The sequence below is a fragment of the Microtus ochrogaster genome, unplaced genomic scaffold (genome assembly GCF_000317375.1).
Source record: "Microtus ochrogaster isolate Prairie Vole_2 unplaced genomic scaffold, MicOch1.0 UNK99, whole genome shotgun sequence".
Taxonomy (NCBI): domain Eukaryota; kingdom Metazoa; phylum Chordata; class Mammalia; order Rodentia; family Cricetidae; genus Microtus; species Microtus ochrogaster.
Genome location: NW_004949197.1, coordinates 724,463 through 740,757, shown reverse-complemented (window position 1 = coordinate 740,757; position 16,295 = coordinate 724,463). Strand labels below are relative to the sequence as shown.

General features: G+C 48.1%; 2 protein-coding genes and 1 pseudogene across 5 annotated transcripts in view; 1 reads left to right on the top strand and 2 right to left on the bottom strand.

Moving 5' to 3' along the window:
* Window positions 1–1,682: 1,682 nt before the first annotated feature.
* Window positions 1,683–2,997, bottom strand: Il23a (interleukin 23 subunit alpha). Its single transcript, XM_005371198.1, has 4 exons — window positions 2,836–2,997; window positions 2,351–2,452; window positions 1,965–2,105; window positions 1,683–1,862 (listed from the first exon to the last, which is right to left on the bottom strand). The coding sequence occupies exons 1-4, from the start codon at window positions 2,995–2,997 to the stop codon at window positions 1,683–1,685; spliced, it is 585 nt and encodes a 194-aa protein (XP_005371255.1).
* A 1,354-nt stretch (window positions 2,998–4,351) lies between these two features.
* LOC113455745 lies at window positions 4,352–4,447 on the bottom strand (annotated as a pseudogene).
* A 4,657-nt stretch (window positions 4,448–9,104) lies between these two features.
* Window positions 9,105–16,295, top strand: part of Pan2 (poly(A) specific ribonuclease subunit PAN2) — a 24,673-nt gene continuing 17,482 nt past the window's right edge. For 3 of the 4 annotated variants that reach the window (XM_026778039.1, XM_005371197.3, XM_026778040.1), the window contains exons 1-6: window positions 9,105–9,217; window positions 9,824–10,222; window positions 14,368–14,537; window positions 14,634–14,754; window positions 14,898–14,975; window positions 15,340–15,607. In XM_026778039.1, the coding sequence (XP_026633840.1) occupies window positions 9,941–10,222; window positions 14,368–14,537; window positions 14,634–14,754; window positions 14,898–14,975; window positions 15,340–15,607 (919 nt within the window). In that variant the 5' untranslated portion in view covers window positions 9,105–9,217; window positions 9,824–9,940. Of the gene's footprint in view, window positions 9,218–9,495; window positions 10,223–14,367; window positions 14,538–14,633; window positions 14,755–14,897; window positions 14,976–15,339; window positions 15,608–16,295 lie in introns of those variants that run through there. The other variant, XM_026778038.1, reaches the window with a different exon arrangement.

Here is a 16,295-nt window from a genome sequence, read left to right as displayed (position 1 = left end):
AAGAATGGATAAGGAAAATGTGGTACATTTACACAATGGAGTATTACACAGCAGGAAAAAATAACAGCTTGAATTTTGCAGGAAAATGGATGGAACAAGAAAACATTATTTTGAGTGAGGTAACCCAGACACAGAAAGACAATTATCACATGTACTCACTCATAGGAAGTTTTTAAACATAAAGCAAAGAAAGCCAGCCTACAAACCACAATCCCAGAGAACTTAGACAACAATGCGGACACTAAGAGAGACTTAACATAGATCTAATCTACATGGGAATTAGAAAGTAGAAAAAGACAAGATCTCCTGAGTAAATTGAGAGCATAGGGACCTTGGGGGAGGATTAAAGGGGGGAGGGAAGAGGCAGGGAAGGGGGCAAAGAAAAATGTAGAGCTCAATAAATATTAATTAAAAATGTATAAAATCATTTTTTATTAATTGTGTGGCTATGTGCGTCTGACGGTGTGTGCCACGTGCATATGGACTAGAGGCATTGGATGAGGCTCACAATAGAGGCTGTTGTGAGCCACCTGCAGTGGGTACTAGGAATTTAACTAAGACCCTCTGGAAGAATAATCTGTGGTCTTAACTGTTGATCGATCTTTTCGTCCACTCTCTACAAACTGTGGTTGAATCTTATAAAAGCAGTCACCTTAATATTAGCCTTTAATCTAGAAATGGTCCGATATGCATTGGTTCCTCTTCAGATTGTAACTTCCCTTTTCTTTCAATGTATTAATTAAAATTATTATTTAAAAAATGTACAAAAAAAGAGCACTGACTGCTCCAGAGGACCAGGGTTCAATTCCCAGCACCCACATGGCAGCTCACAACTGTCTATAACTCCAGTTTCAGGGGACCTGACACCCATGGCAAAACACCAATGCATATTAAATAAGAATAAATAAATTAAAAAAAAAGAAAGTAGAGTCAAGAAAGCTGGGCAGTGATGGTGCACTCCTTTAATCCCAGCACTGTTGAGGCAGAGGCAGGCGGATCTCTGTGAGTTCGAGGCTAGCCTGGTCTACAGAGTGAGTTCCAGGACAGCCAGGGCTGTTACACAGAGAACCCCTGTCTTGAAAAACAAGAAATAAGAAAGAAAGAAAGAAAGAAAGAAAGAAAGAAAGGAAGGAAGGAAGGAAGGAAGGAAGGAAGGAAGGAAAGAAAGAAAGAAGAAAAAAGAAAGAAAGGGAAATTAGACTCAGAGAGCCACATAAATAAGTCTTTATTGGAAAAATACATAATTCCTTATAAATATAATAAATAACAATCCTGTAAACTTCTGTTACAAGGATAAATACCCAAATCTCCCTTCCGGGTTAATAAATATGCAGCTTTGTCCCAGGTGAAATCACAGTCGGTCCACGTTGGCCGTTTGTCCTCAGGGACTAAGCAGGCAGGTACCGAGCTTGCTTGGGCTCACTTTTTCTGGTGCGCTGGCCTTTCTCGTTGCTTCCCTGACGCGCTACCACAGGGCTTTATTTCTCGTCTCCATCTTCTTCCTTTAGGGAGCTACCTGCTCTGGTCCCCCCCCCCCCCCCGTAGTAAAGCTGCCTTTGCCCTTCAAACAAAACGAAACAAAACAACAACCTAAAGTACTAATGGATCAGTTAGCTTGTTGGCTTACAGATGCCTGGGTTGGTAGATTGATCTTATCATTGCTGGGAACCTGGGTGCTATACTTAAGCTGTTGGCATTAAGGGTTCCGTTAGGGTGGCTGCTCCATGGGCAAAGACCCGGGCAGCTGTCGCCACAAAGGCTTGGAAGCTTCGGAGGATCTTGGAGCGGAGAAGGGGACGCTGCCACTGCTGGCTGGGACTCAGGCTAGACCTCTGTGTGATCTCCCAGGGATGATCCTCTGGCTGAAAGGACACAAGATACAGTCAGAACGGGTTCTAATACTAAGCTCCCAGCTTCCGTCTCGGACACTGGCTAGTCCCATCCTCCAGACCCCGGGTTCATACCTGGAGGAGCTGGCTGAGGCCCAGTACGGAGGTATGAAGCTGGCTCACATCAGGGAGTGGAGAAGGCTCCCCTGTGAAGATGTCTGAGTCCAGCAGCTGCTTATAAAAAACCAGACCTTGGTGGATTCTTTGCAGGCACATCTAGGGAAAGAAGGAAGCAATGAAAACATATGGATACTCTTTTCCAGTGCCCTGCTTTCTTTTCTCCCTCTTCTTTAGACAGCATCCCACTAGCTCAGGCTGTGGCCTTAAACCTACGCCAGGTAGCTCAGGCCGGCTTCAAGCCCACGGCAGTTCTTTACCATCTCAGGAATAGCGAGGGGTCGATATGTTGCCAGCTCATTCCTCCCCCTGCCCTAGATGTACTAACATCATCTGGATGGTACCTGGCTATTGTTCTTGAGTCCTTGGGGATCACAGCCGTCCCCACACTGGATGTGCGGGACGTCATTTCTAGCCTCTTCACCTCCTTCTTCTCTTAGCAAATCCTGGAATGGGGCCAAGGGAGGATGAGATAAGGTTTTGTTGTTGTTGTTGTTGTTTTGCTTTTTTGAGACAGGGTTTCTGTGCAGTTTTGGAGCCTGCCCTTGAACTCACTCTGTAGACCAGGCTGGCCTCGAACTCACAGAGATCTGCCTGCCTCTGCCTCCTGAGTGCTGAGATTAAAGGTATGCACCACTGCCCTGCAACACAAGTAACTTTTGCGTTCCAATGGACTCTGAGGCTCTCCCCGGAGTTCATCTTCTGTCCTCTCTCATTCTGTGACGACCTTCAGTCCCTCCAGAGTCCACCCAGGGCCCCAGCTTACATCACACTTCACACTTCGAAGGTTTGCGAAGGTTTCTGCATGGCTTCAGGAACTCACACTTACCATCGGTCCCTCTCGGGGATGTGCACTCCAGGCCAGTGTGCAGAGATTCTGAGAGAGCTGCTGGCACTGCGTCCAGTCAGGGCTGCTGCTCCGGGGCACCGTCCGGCCGTGAGCCACCCAGGGCAGCAGCCACAGCAGTAGAATGGCTCTACAGTCCAGCATCGTGTTGTCTGCTTCTCAAATCCAGCTGGCTCTGTGACCTGCACCAGGCCTGGTGGACTCTCCACCCGCCTCCTTTTATTCTGACTCTTGTAGTCCGGTTTCTAAGATGCTTCCTGTTTTCTTCCCTTTGTCTCGCAGTCTCTTTTTAAGGTCCCTGAGCTGTAAGACCCGCCCTTTACACTAGCAGGTGACTCAGAGCAGGTGGGATTCCCCTCCCTGCATCATCTCCCTCTGTGGAGAGCCCAGGTATGCCTCCTCGATTCCAGGGGAAATGAGCGGTGAGGTCGCTGTGGCCAGAGGCCGAGGATGGGACGTGTGTCACGCTCTCCAGGAACAGAAATGGCTGCAGCCGGGGTGGGGAAGGAACGAATATTTCAATTCATGCCATCTCCAGTTCCTTCCCGTGCAATCCGTCTGATATTTTTGCCTCTCAAGGCATTATTCTTACCTCATCCCACTCTGATTTCCTCACTTCCTCTTGCCCGAGGAAAAACCAAAACAGCATTCATTCATCGCCAAATCCCAGGGTGAGTTCAGTTTGAAATGAACTTTGGTTCCCGTATGATACCATCTACGTGAGAACAAAGCCCGTCTTTTCCACTGTGGGAAAGGGTGTTCTTTTCACTGGGTGGTCCTGCTTTTGGAGGCAACAGTAACCACGGAAGTACTTTGTGACCTGAGATGCCGTTTCAGGGCAGGGTAAGACATTACTATGCCAGCCCTCACTGTGGGAAGGGTACTTTGGGGTGATAATGTTGGCTAAGAACCGCTTGACTTCTCATTCCACTTAGCCTAAGGTTGTCCTCAGTTCTGTGGGTTTGAGGCAATGATTTTTCAGGGAACCAATGGAAACAAGGTCTGGAAATGCAACTTGGACGTTCCACCCCCAACCCGTCCTACCCCATGGCTGGAACAGTATCGCTACAAGTTCTGGGCAGCTGAAGGTACAATGGCAGTGATCCGTGCTGGGCTTGCAGCCTATTGCATCCACGGGTAAAATCCACTGATGGCTGATTTCATCACCGTCCATGACGCAACATCCAGGGAAGCAACTGACAGCGTGAGGTTGGACGTGGGAGGGGAGGGTGGTCTGGAGCTGGAATTGCCCCAGCCCTAGGGAGGGGCCCAGGACAATTTGGACGTCAGAATGAGACTGTAGACGACCACACGGAAGGCTCCCAAAATCAACTGTTCCTCTGAGAGACATGTTCTCAACAGGGGTCCCTCTCGGGCTGTCCTGGCTGTCCTGGCAATCACTTTGGAGACCACGCTGGCCTCAAACTCAGAGATCTGCCTGCCTCCACCTCCCGAGTGTTGGAATTAAAGGTGTGTGCCACCATACAGAGTCTAGTTTTTAAATGTAAAATGCTTTATGGATTGGTATGTCATCCTTGCACAGGGATGCCAATCTCTGTATCCTTCCGATTTTAGCAAGGCTTGCGGAAGCAAGGACCCTTTGGGACTGTTCTAAACCGCAGTGAAACTTCCAGCTCATGTGTCATTAGGATGCTGAAGCCTACCTTTAGATGAGACCTTGCCAGCACCGTAGGACTGACTCACTTTGGGGGAGAGATTTTGGGGGAGAGATGGTTCGTCTACGTAGGATGGGTAGAAATGGAATAAGGGAATTGAGAGGCTGTCTGGGGAGTCCACCCCTACTTTGTGTAGTGTCTCTTCTACTTTTGCTACCTCTGGTCCATGTCCCGAGAGTCCTAAAAGGAGCTGAAAGGTGAAGGAAAGATAAGGAAAGGGAGGTGGGATGAGCTGGATGGGGCGAGCTGTTAGCCCAGGGCTGTTTCACTTCCTGCTGCTTTAGCAGTGGAGTAGGAAGCAGGGTCCGTGGGGAGACTCTGGGGCTGTCTTGCAGCTGGGACCATTTCCAAGGCTATGGCTGACCTAGGACTTCAAGAAGCTCTTGACGTCAGCTGGCTCTCAACCGTTATGCAAATCACATTCAGAAGACACTCCTAGACAGGCCTTTCCAGCTGGATGCTCAGCCTCCGAGTCCAGCTGAAGGTCCCCAGGTGGGTAATAACATGCAGTTGGCTCTCACGTTCTGCTGTGCACTTGCTCTGAGCATTTTATGTGCATTAACCTAAGTCTCACAAGAAATTCTATTCAGTAAGTGTTATTATACTACATACTGCATATGACAGCTGGGGAGCCTGGGGCGGAGATAAGTAATTTAACACAGACCACTAGAACTATGGTGCCAATAACTTGCCTTCAGATTCTACTTTTAAAAATTGGTGGGGAGATGGCTCAGTGGTTAAGAACACTACTCTCCCAGAGGACCTGGGTTCAATCCCCAGCACCCACATGGCAGCTCACAACTGACTGTAACTCCAGCTCCAGGGGATCTGTCATCCTCACACAGGCACAAAAGAAAAAAGAAAGAAAGAAAGAAAGAAAGAAAGAAAGAAAGAAAGAAAGAAAGAAAAGAAAGAAAGACGAAAATACCAATGTACATAAAAATTTTTTAAAATGCTTAAAATTAGTCAGGTGGTGGTGGTGCACGCCTTTAATCCCAGCATTCAGGAGGCAGAGGCAGGCGGATCTCTGTGAGTTTGAGGCCAGCCTGATCTACAAGACCTAGTACCAGGACAGGCTCCAAAGCTACAGAGAAACCTTATCTCAAAAAACAAACAAACAAACAAATGCTTAAAATTGTTTAAAATTACCATGTGTGTGGATGCATGTGTGCCTCAGTACGCCTGTGGACATCAGAAGACAACGTTCAAGTCAGTTCTCTCTTTCCACCTTGGCGTGCTTTCCAGGAACTGAACTCAGGTTGCCAGGTTCTGGCAGCTGGCACCTCTACCCGCTGAGGCATCTTTCCCACTGGCTTCACACTTCCCCTATTTGTTGTGGTTCTGGAGAATGAACCTAAGGCCTCACACACGCTAGGCAAGTGTTCTCATCAGATCTCCAGAATTTTTTTTTTTGAGGCAGGGTCTCACTATATAGCCTGGGTGGCCTAGAACTCACTGTGTAGAGCAGGCTGGCTTTGAACTCAGAGATCAGCCTGCCTCAGCTGCCTCCTGTAGGGATAAAGGTGTGAGCACTACCACACCTGGTTTGGATCTTTAAATTTTTTTTTTGTTTTTTTGAGACAGGGAGACAGGGTTTCTCTGTGGCTTTGGAGCCTGTCCTGGAACTAGCTCTGTAGACCAGGCTGGTCTCGAACTCACAGAGATCCGCCTGCCTCTGCCTCCCGAGTGCTGGGATTAAAGGCGTGCGCCACCATCGCCCGGCGGATCTTTAAATTTTTGCTTCCTAATTTAACAAGGATTATAGATCTGCATCAGACTCACCTCATAGGCTCATAGACTGCAGTTTAGTCTTTTGTTTGTTTTATTTGATCCATTCAGTCTTTTGTTTGTTTGTTTTATTCTAGACAAGATTTCTCTGCGTAACCACGGCTATCCTGGAGCTAGCTCTGTTGACCAGACTGGTCGAGATCCGCCTGCCTCTGCCTGCCGAGCACTGGGATTAAAGGTACGCACCACCATTGTCCAGCAAGAAACCCTTGAGTGGGGTGTGGTGACACTCTTTTCTATCCCCAGTACTGGGAGCACTTAGACAGGAGAATCACAATTTCAAGGCCAGTTTGGGCTACATAGTGAGAATTTAGCTCAACAAAACCAAAAGTAACTTATTCATTCCATGTATCTCAAGCTCTTTAACGCCTGAGGTCTCTTAAATTATGAGAATTATGAGCTCTCAATGTAGAGATCTCTGTATAGGAACTGTTGAAGCCTCTTAGCACTTAACTTTTGTGTGTGAAAATTTAAATCTTAGAACCTGTGATGTCAGAGATCCTTTGAGTTAGGTATTTCCTATTTTGATATAGGAGTCCATGGAGTATGGAATACCAAGTGCCTATGTCCTCCTGCCTGCCCCTTCTGCGGTTTGGTTTTGTTTTTTTGATAGAATCTTCCATAGCCCAGGCTACGTAGTCACTATACTGCAGAGAATGGCCTTGAACTACTGATCCACCTGCCTCCACCTCATGTTCTTGCATGAAGTTCTACTTGCTTTTATTGGGAGAAATCAGAGAGAGAGCACAGAGACATGGATATGTGCGTGTGTGCATGTGTGCGTGTGTGTTGTGAACTAGAGCTTCTTATACGTGTGTATGTTATGCAAGCGCTAAACTGTTGACCTATAGACTCAGCCCAGAGAATATTTGTTTTTTGGAGATACTGGGGTTAAACTCAGGCTTTGTTCCTGCTAGGTGCTTACATGTGCTAAACAGATGCTTTAGCAGTTGACTCTCATAAAAATAGCTGTATCTATTTCTTATTTGTGCAGAAATGTGTTATGTGCCTGTGCCACAGTCCATGAGTGAAGATGACAGATGTTGGGCATCACTTTTTCCTTCCACAATGAGTCCCAGGGATTGAAGTCAGGTGTTCACACATAGCAGCAGGGACCCTGCCTGCTGTGCCATCCTGAAAGGGTGGGGCTCAGGTGCTCACACATGGCAGCAGGGACCCTGCCGGCTGTGCCATCCTAAAAGCTTTCTTCACCTTTTTGAAAAGAAAGACATTTTTGATTTGGGTTTTTTTTGGAGGGGTTGTTGTTTTGAGACAAGGTCTTACTGTGTAGCTTTCCCTGGCCTGGAACTCACTATGTAGATCAGGCTGGCATTGAACTCACACAGATCTGTCTGTTGCTGCCTCCGGAGTGTTGGGTTTGCAAACCCACATAGCTTGGCTTTTGTTGTTGTTGTTTTCAAACAGAGTTTCATGCAACCCTGACTAGATTGGAACTTGCTATGTAGCAGAAGCTAGTCTTACACCCCTAATCCTCCTGCCTCTATCTCTGGATTACTATCATTACAAGTACGTCCCCACTATTCCATGGGCCAGGAAATGCTAGAAAAGTTTACCATTGGTGAGGAATTTCTTCCACAGGCATCCCACAATTTGGCCTTTATACTATTTGTTTGCTGAAAGAGGGCTTCACTGTGTAGCCATAGGTGGCCTGGTGTCCTTGTTATTTAGTCTAATCTGGCCTTGAATTTGTGGAGTCCTCTTGCTCCTGCCTTAAGAAAGCAGGAATTGCCGGTGTGGACTCCAACAGGAGTTGGGAGCCGGGCAGTGGTGGTGCACGCCTTTAATCCCAACACTCGGGGAGGCAGAGGCAGGAGGATCTCTGTGAGTTCAAGGCCAACCTGGTTTATAGAGCTAGTTCCAGGACAGCCCCAAAACAGAAACGACAGCTGAGCTTGAGTGTCCTAAGACATCTCACAGCTCGGACCAATTAATTCTAAAGCAGTTTAAGTCCACAGCCAAGTCCCCAGAATCTGTCGGACATGGTGACATCCTCCCACAGAATTAGGGACGGTCGGATCTCTGAGTTGGAGGCTAGTCAAGAATCCCCCAGAAGGGCTGTTGATAGCGTATGCATGCCTCGGTTGACTCAACCGACTCAACTTAACTGTTTATCTCCCTCTGAGGGACAATGTATTAACTCCACGGTCTAGGGGAATTTGACAACCCGGGAGCCTTGTTTCTTGGGAAAATTATGGGGACCTCTGGGGGCGACACAAACATGGATGGGAATTTCAGTTGGATGCCTTTAGAAATATAGAAAAGGTGGCCACTTGGGTCAACCTAGAAGTCAAGCTCCCGCTTCCTTTTTCTTCCCAGTATCTAGCAGTCATAGGAAATGCCAGGGAGCTTCGGGACGCAGGGTCGGCGGCAGCGGCACGGCTCACAGGCACAGCAGGACGAAGGGGTAGACCCCGTTACGCCGGGAATACCCAGCAGGCGCGTCCCTGTGCTTTGCCTCCGGCCCCCCTCTGGCCAGTTTCTATTCGGGGAGCGCAAAGGCGTAGTTTCCAAGCTTAAAGTTAATTTCGTTTGACGAGGCTGACAACTGAAGGGATTACTTTTCATCACACAGCGCCTGACTCAGTTTGTCCCCAGCGGCATTCCGTAACCTTGTTTTGACGGACCTCTGGCGTCACACGCCTCCTCCGGATGGATTGTACTTGGCTCCTCCTGATTGGCTGAGGAGAGCCCCAAGCCTCTGCTGATTGGAAGCGACGACTGCCAATCCTCTGCCCGGCTTGCTGGGGTTAGGTTGAGCTAGAGGCGCGGGGGCGTAGTAGGGAAACTGGAATTTCCCGCGGAGCTGACGGCGCTTTCTCTCCCCCCCCTACTCGTTTGAATTCCACGCGCTCCAAAATATCCGCCATGGAGAAATCTTGGTAATGACCCATTCCCCGTAAGCATCCCAGGAACACATCTGACCTTTGCCCTCCTCCTTCCCCTCCCGTCCCCTGCGTCGGGGGAGAATTCTGGGTAACCAGTTTCTCTGGTTCGCCCAGAGAATTCTGGGTAGCGATCTGTTTCTCTGCCTCCCTCCCCTCCCCCCCGGCCCATTTGTGGGTAACTGGCTGTTCTTGTTACCCACCCCCTGGAGAATGCTGGGTAACCACTGTGAAGGATTCTGGGAAACTGACTTGTCTGGCTCTCTTCACTGCCCAACCCCTTCCCCTCACATCCAATTCTAGGAAGCAAGCATCTTAGACCTCTCTGCCAAACTCCATTCCCTATACCTGCTCCCTTTACCCTGTGGTTCATGAGAAAGGGAAGTCAGATTAGCTCGTGTGGTGGGAAGCTAGGGAACTTAGAAAGTTTAGGGGTGCGGCGTGAAGGACACAGGTCTCCCACCTTGCAGCCCTGCCCGTTTCCCCCCTCCCCCCCTGCATGCTTCTTAAATCTGTCTGGCAGTTTCGGCCCTTGTGCCTGCCTCATTGTCCTGTCCACATAGAAGACACCAGCCCTGACTGAGGTGCCTCCTTCCCTTGCAGGCCAGGATGTCCATTCTAGGCCCATTGGTGCTGTCCTGCTGAAGGTTGGGTCAGATGTCCATAGGAGTCGTGGCAAGGGAGGGTGTGACTCGGGCCTGAGCCTCGCCCATCATCGCCATGAACTTTGAGGGTCTGGATCCTGGCCTGGCCGACTTTTCCCCTGCTATGCATTCCACCCTGGATCCAGTCTTGGATGCCCACCTGAACCCAAGTCTGCTACAGAATGTGGAGCTGGACCCAGAGGGGGTGGCCTTGGAGGCGCTTCCGGTCCAGGAATCCGTGCACATCATGGAAGGTGTCTACTCTGAATTGCACAGCGTGGTGGCTGAAGTGGGAGTCCCCGTGTCCGTTTCCCACTTTGACTTACATGAGGAGATGCTATGGGTGGGGAGCCATGGGGTAAGAACGAGACCCTTTTCCACAGCCTGAGAGGGTGGATTAGAAGTCTATATCTGGTCTTTGCCCGAGTACAGCTCTTTGCATGGAGTCAAAACTGAGTCGGAGTGCTGAGAGTTTGCTGGATCTCTTAAAACAAAAAGGGGGTGGAGAAAGAACTGGGGAATCTGGGCTCCAGAGATTGGTTACATATTTGGTCTCCTAAGGCGTCCCATCTGCCCATTTGCCCATCCCTTGTCTTGTTTTGAGACATCTCTCTATATATAGTCCAGGCTGACTTGAACTCACAGCAATTCTGCTTTTGCCTCGCAAGTGTTGAGTTTTGTGTGCCACCGTGTCTGACTGTTGTTTATTGCTTTGTTTTGTTATTTTAAAGACAGGGTCTCATATTTCCTGGTCTGACCTTGAACTTTATGTATAACAAAGGACGATCTTGAGTTTCTGAGCCTCCTGCCTCAGTCTCCTGAGTGCTGGGAATATAGGCACCAAAACCGTGCTTGGTTCATGTGGTGCTGGGGATAAAACCCAGTGCTTTTTCTGTGTAGTAGGCAGGCATTCTACTCACCGAGCAATATGACCACTCCTGTTTTTGGTTTCAAGACAGGGTTTTGGTATGTATCCTAGGCCAGCCTCAAATGCAATCCTACCTTGATCTCCAGAGTGCCGAGACTGTAAGTGGTGTCACTAAGCGGAGCTCGGTCCCATGTTTTGATCACCTTTACCATCACTCAGTATATTCATACCCAATCTTTAGTTTCTTACCCAGTTTAGAATTAGGAGTGGGGTGGGGGTTTGAAACAGGGTCTCACTATGTAGTACTTTCTTATCTGGGACTTCCTATACATCCCAGGGTGGGTTTGAACCAGGAGCAGCCTTGTCTGAACCTCAGAGTGCTGATATTTCAGACGTGCACCAGGTCCACACCTGGCTTATAATTGTAGAATGGCATCTACTGGAATCATTTTGTCTTCTCTCTCTTGATTTTAGTCTCGGTGTTAATTTTAAAGTGTGTATTTATGTATGCTGTGAAGCCAAATGGTTCCTGGAAGACCTGAGTTTACTTATTTACTGTTTAACGATTCATGAATTGTTTTCTCATTAGGAGAAATGATTTTTTTTTCACTGACGTTTTCAGTTCAGTGAGGCATGTCTACTGCTGCACAAGGCACAGGAATGAAACAGAATACAACGTAGACCTTAGATAGGTGTGGTTGTTCACACCCCTTAACCTTAACTTGGAGGCTGAGGCAGGAGGATGGCAAGTTGTAGACAAGCTTCACAACTATAGTAACCATCACCAACAAAACAAAGTTCCTGCTCTCACAGGATTCACAATGTAGTGAGAGGAGAAAGGCACACAGTTGAGGGTGTGTGCCTTAAATATCAGTGTAAATGTATCTGTGAAGGGTTGCAAGGGCCAGAAAGAGCCACAAGAGTGAAGCTGAAGGAGTCTGGGAAATTAGGTGTGTGGAGAGTGTGTGAAGTACTGTAGTCCTAGCAGTGGGAGAAACAGGCCATCACTGCCTACTACCCTGAGTTTGAAGCCAGCCTGGGCTCCGGGAAACCTTGTCTCACAAAATAGAAGCTGGAGTGAAGGGGAGGGAAGCTGCCTCAGCGTAGATCCCCAGGGTGTCATACAGAGTGGGGAGTGAGCGAGCAGGGACCACAACTTCTTAAACGTGCTGGCCTCCAGGCAGCTTTGCTGCCATCTCTCCAATGTACTAAATAATTTGTCTTTGTTTGAGTCAGTCTCCTCCCAGGCTGGCTTTAAACTGGATTTGTAGCCAAGAATGACCCTGGACTTTAGTACCTGGTTGAACTTTTATTTTGAGATAGGATTTCTCTTCATAGTCCTGACTGTCTTGGAACTCACTTTGTAGACCAGGCTGGACTCACACTCAGAGATCTGCCTCCCTTTACCTCCTCTGAGTGCTGGGATTCTAAGCAGGCACCACATGCCTGGCTTTGAACTTAAAAAAAAAAAAAAAAGATATATTGGGCTGGAAGCTGAAACGTAGGCACTTTTTCATTTAATCTATATTTCCTTTATTTTTGTTTTTTTTTTATTGAGCTCTACATTTTTCTCTGCTCTCCTCCCTGCCTCCGCTCCCCTTCAACCCTCTCCCAAGGTTCCCATGCCCCCAATTTACTCATGAGATCTTGTCTTTTTCCATGTAGATTAGATCCATGTATGTCTCTCTTAGAATCCTCATTGTTGTCTAGGTTCTCTGGGATTGTGATTTGTAGGCTGGTTTTCTTTGCTTTATGTTTAAAAACCACTTATGAGTGAATACATAAAATTGTCTTTCTGGGTCTGGGTTACCTCACTCAAAATGATATATTCCGTTTTTAGCAGGATGAAGAGCACACAACATGAACTGGGGGTGTAAGTCAGTGATAGTGCTTGCCTGGGATACAAGAGGCCTTGGGATCAAACTCCCCATATACACATAGTTCATATGCCTAAGGCATGGGAAAATTCAGCTTTTCTAGTGTTTGAATATAATCCCAGGACCTCACGTGTAGACAAGTCTTTATCACTGAGCTATATTCCCACATTCTCAAATTAGTAAGTCAACTGCTAGGTATGAACTTGCTTATAAGGCTTAGGTTTGGAATAAGCAGTTAAAAAACAAAGCTCAGTTCACGAATCAATGCTTTTAATCCCAGCACTTGGAAGGCAAAAACAGGCAGATTTCTATGAGTTTGAGGCCACCCTGGTCTACAAAGCAAGTTCCAAGACAGCCAGAGCTGCCTTACTAAACAAAAAACAAAACAAAAAAAAAGACAAAGAAGAGAATTGACGTGGGATTCGGGGTAGGCACATTGCCTATAATCTCAGCACTTGAGAAACCAAGGCAGATTCCTGTAAAGCCCAGGCCATCTAGTACTGTGTAGCCAGACTCCATCTCAAAATAAAGTAAAAAAGGCTGGGGATGTGTCTTAGCCGAGTACTTACCTAGCATTTTGATCTCTAGTAATAAATAAAACAAAAGTCAAGCACAAGTGTATTTAAAGCAAAAAGCGCTTGAGAGCAAATGAGATTGCCTAGGAAGATAAAATGAGAAGGCAGACCTTTGAATGATCAAAAGAAGGGGAAGCTGGGTGTGGAGGCACACGCCTTCATCCCTCTTGGGGGGCAGAGGCCTGACATCGGGGCTGCATGATAACCCCCTCTCTCTAACAAAAAAGGGGTGCACATAAGGAGCCAGAGAATGGAGCCAGAAGGCAGGAGTGAATGATTGACAGCAGGGAGGTGTATTTCACAGTCTTGTGCTCTGGCCTACAACGTTGGCTCAGTATGGGTCTCTCATGCTGGTAGAGATGAAGATTTAACCAAACTGAGACTCTAGAGGCAGGAGGGTCTCTGAGTTTGAAGCCAACCTGGTCTGTATAGCAAGTTCCAGGACAGCCAAGGCTACATAGACCATGTATTTAAAAAAGCAACAACAAAAAGATTTGGCCATGAAGCCAGTTCTCATCTCGGCACTCAGGAGGCCTAGGCAGGAGGATCAGTATAACTGAGGACACCCTGGTCTGCACTGCAAATGCCAAGCCACCATGTACTGTATGAGACCCTATTATATATATAAAGCCAAAAATAAAAACCACTCTAAGACTTTACTATGGAACAAGTGGCCAGTGGAGGATCAGCTTGTGTCCTTGGCCTTCTGAAGAAACAAATCTCCAATTAACTGAAGCATTACCTATTGATTGGGGTCATTGTGAGAATGAGAGTTTATATAACTGTTTTGTGCTGGGCAAACAGAAATAATTTGGGGCTGGAGGAATGCTGCAGTTGGTTAAGGCCACTTGTTCTCTTCCAGAGGATCCTGGTTTGAGTCCCAGCACCCACATAGCAGTTCACAGTTGTCTGTAGCCCCCTTCCAGGGTATCTGGTGCCCTCTTCCAGCCTGTCTGGGATACATACACACATACACAAATAAGAATAATAAAAACATCTTTAATACTATGTGGTGTATTAGCATAAGGTATTAATCATTGCTTTTATCACAGAGAGTCCTGGTTCCTAGCTTTATGCCTCAGTTGCCCCTAGACAGGAAGGACAGGTGAGAGGAGAGGAGAGGAGAGGAGAGGAATGTGCAGCCCCTGCCCCTCCACTCAGGTGTTGCTTTCATCCTCGCTAGGGCCATGCCACTTCCTTTTTCGGTCCAGCCTTGGAGCGCTACTCATCCTTCCAGGTCAGTGGCAGCGATGACATTCGGCAGATCCAGAGCCTGGAGAATGGGATCCTTTTCCTCACCAAGAACAACCTCAAGTACATGGCCCGTGGGGGACTCATCATATTTGACTATTTGTGAGTAGTCTTCCAACTCAGCTGGGAGAGGGAGAACCCTAGGCAGCTAGGGTTGGCAGCTGGTGAGCCCCTGGCCTGTCGACCCTTCTCACGCAGGCTGGATGAGTGTGAGGACATGCACAGTCTCCTGCTCACTGACAGCAGCACTCTGCTCATCGGTGGGCTGCAGAACCACGTGCTGGAGATTGACCTCAACAGTGTCCAGGAGACTCAAAAGGTGCAGACCTGGGCTGAGCCCAGGAAAAACCCGTGTGGGTCCTGAGGTCATGGTGAGGGTGTGCTTGGGCCGGAAAGGCGCCGATGTATCGTGTAGTCTGTGGGGAGTGTCCTCTCACTGGTTTCTCCTGCTTCTCTCTCCAGTATGCAGTGGAGACACCCGGAGTCACCATCATGAGACAGACAAATCGCTTCTTCTTCTGTGGCCATACATCTGGCAAGGTAACCGGATTCCCTGGTCCTCCACCATAGGCCCGGGTTCACTAGATACTGGGGTCTGCTTTCCCCAGTTGGATTCAAGATGAGGGGTGTGAAGGATGACATCACTTCCTGCTTAGGGTGTTACTCTGTGCATGAGATTTTCTTGGGTCCTGACATTTTCTACAGCTAGGTGCCTTAGAGGCAAAAAAGTGAAGGAATTCTTTGGGGCATCCCTTCTATTTCTTGGCTCTCCTCTCTGCCTCTCTCTCTGCCCTGTCAGTATCCTCGAACCTTTGTCCTCTTTGGCAGGATGTTTGCCGGATTAATTTGGTGGCAGAGTCTCCTCCCTGTCACAGAGGTGGCAGGAACAGTTTTTCTCTTTCAGGTTTCCCTGCGAGACCTCCGCAGTTTTAAAGTGGAGCATGAATTTGATGCCTTCTCAGGGAGTCTGTCAGATTTTGATGTTCATGGCAACCTGCTGGCTGCCTGTGGCTTCTCTAGCCGCCTCACCGGCCTGGCGTGTGACCGTTTCCTCAAGGTGTATGACTTACGCATGATGCGTGCCATCACACCACTTCAAGTCCACGTGGACCCTGCCTTCCTGCGCTTCATCCCTACGTACACCTCCCGCCTTGCTATCATCTCCCAGTCAGGTGTGAAAGGGGTCAGCATCGGGGAGGGCAGATTGGTGAGCAGAGAACTTGTCCACCAGAAGTAATCCCCATATGCCTCTCTGTTGGGGATAGAAACAACCATCTCTCAGGCTCCCAGGTTTTCACTTCGGTCCAATACATGCCTGGGCTACAGAACTAATGGAAGACCTACCTGGGCACCATAGTGATACTCCGTCTAGAAAAAGAAAAACAGGCAGGCTGAGGCTGTAGCTGAATGACAGAATGACTGCCCACAAGGTGCCAAGCTCTGGCTTCAGTCTCAGAGTAAGTTACAAACAAAAGTAGAAGGAGGCTGAGAAAAGACCTCAGCGACTGAGGTTGTTTACTGCTCTCACAGAGGGCCAGAGTTGAGTGCCCAGCACCTAATAGAATGCTTCAGAGGATCTGATGCCCTCTTCTAGCCTCTGCACCCCTGCACTCATGTGTGTCCCCCCCGCCACACACAGTTGAGAAATTAATCTTAGCTGAGCATGACGGTACACACCTTTCCCAGCACACAGCAGGCAGTGGCAGGAAGATTTCTGAATTTGAGGCCAACATGGTCTACAGAGCGAGGTCCAGGGCAATCAGGGCTACACAGAGAAACCCTGTCTTGGAAAACATTTCTTAAAATTAAAAAAAAAACAAAACAACTAAATAAAATAACTTGAGAATTGCCCTTAGCTGG

What these genes read in the sequence shown, in the direction of transcription:
- Il23a (XM_005371198.1), bottom strand. Translation starts at nt 2,997, where the DNA reads ATGCTGGACTGTAGAGCCATTCTACTGCTGTGGCTGCTGCCCTGGGTG. An exon ending in ATCCCCGAGAGGGACCGATG is followed by an intron (nt 2,453 to 2,835) that starts GTAAGTGTGAGT and finishes GCCCCATTCCAG; the next exon opens with GATTTGCTAAGAGAAGAAGG. An exon ending in GCCTCAGCCAGCTCCTCCAG is followed by an intron (nt 1,863 to 1,964) that starts GTATGAACCCGG and finishes GTGTCCTTTCAG; the next exon opens with CCAGAGGATCATCCCTGGGA.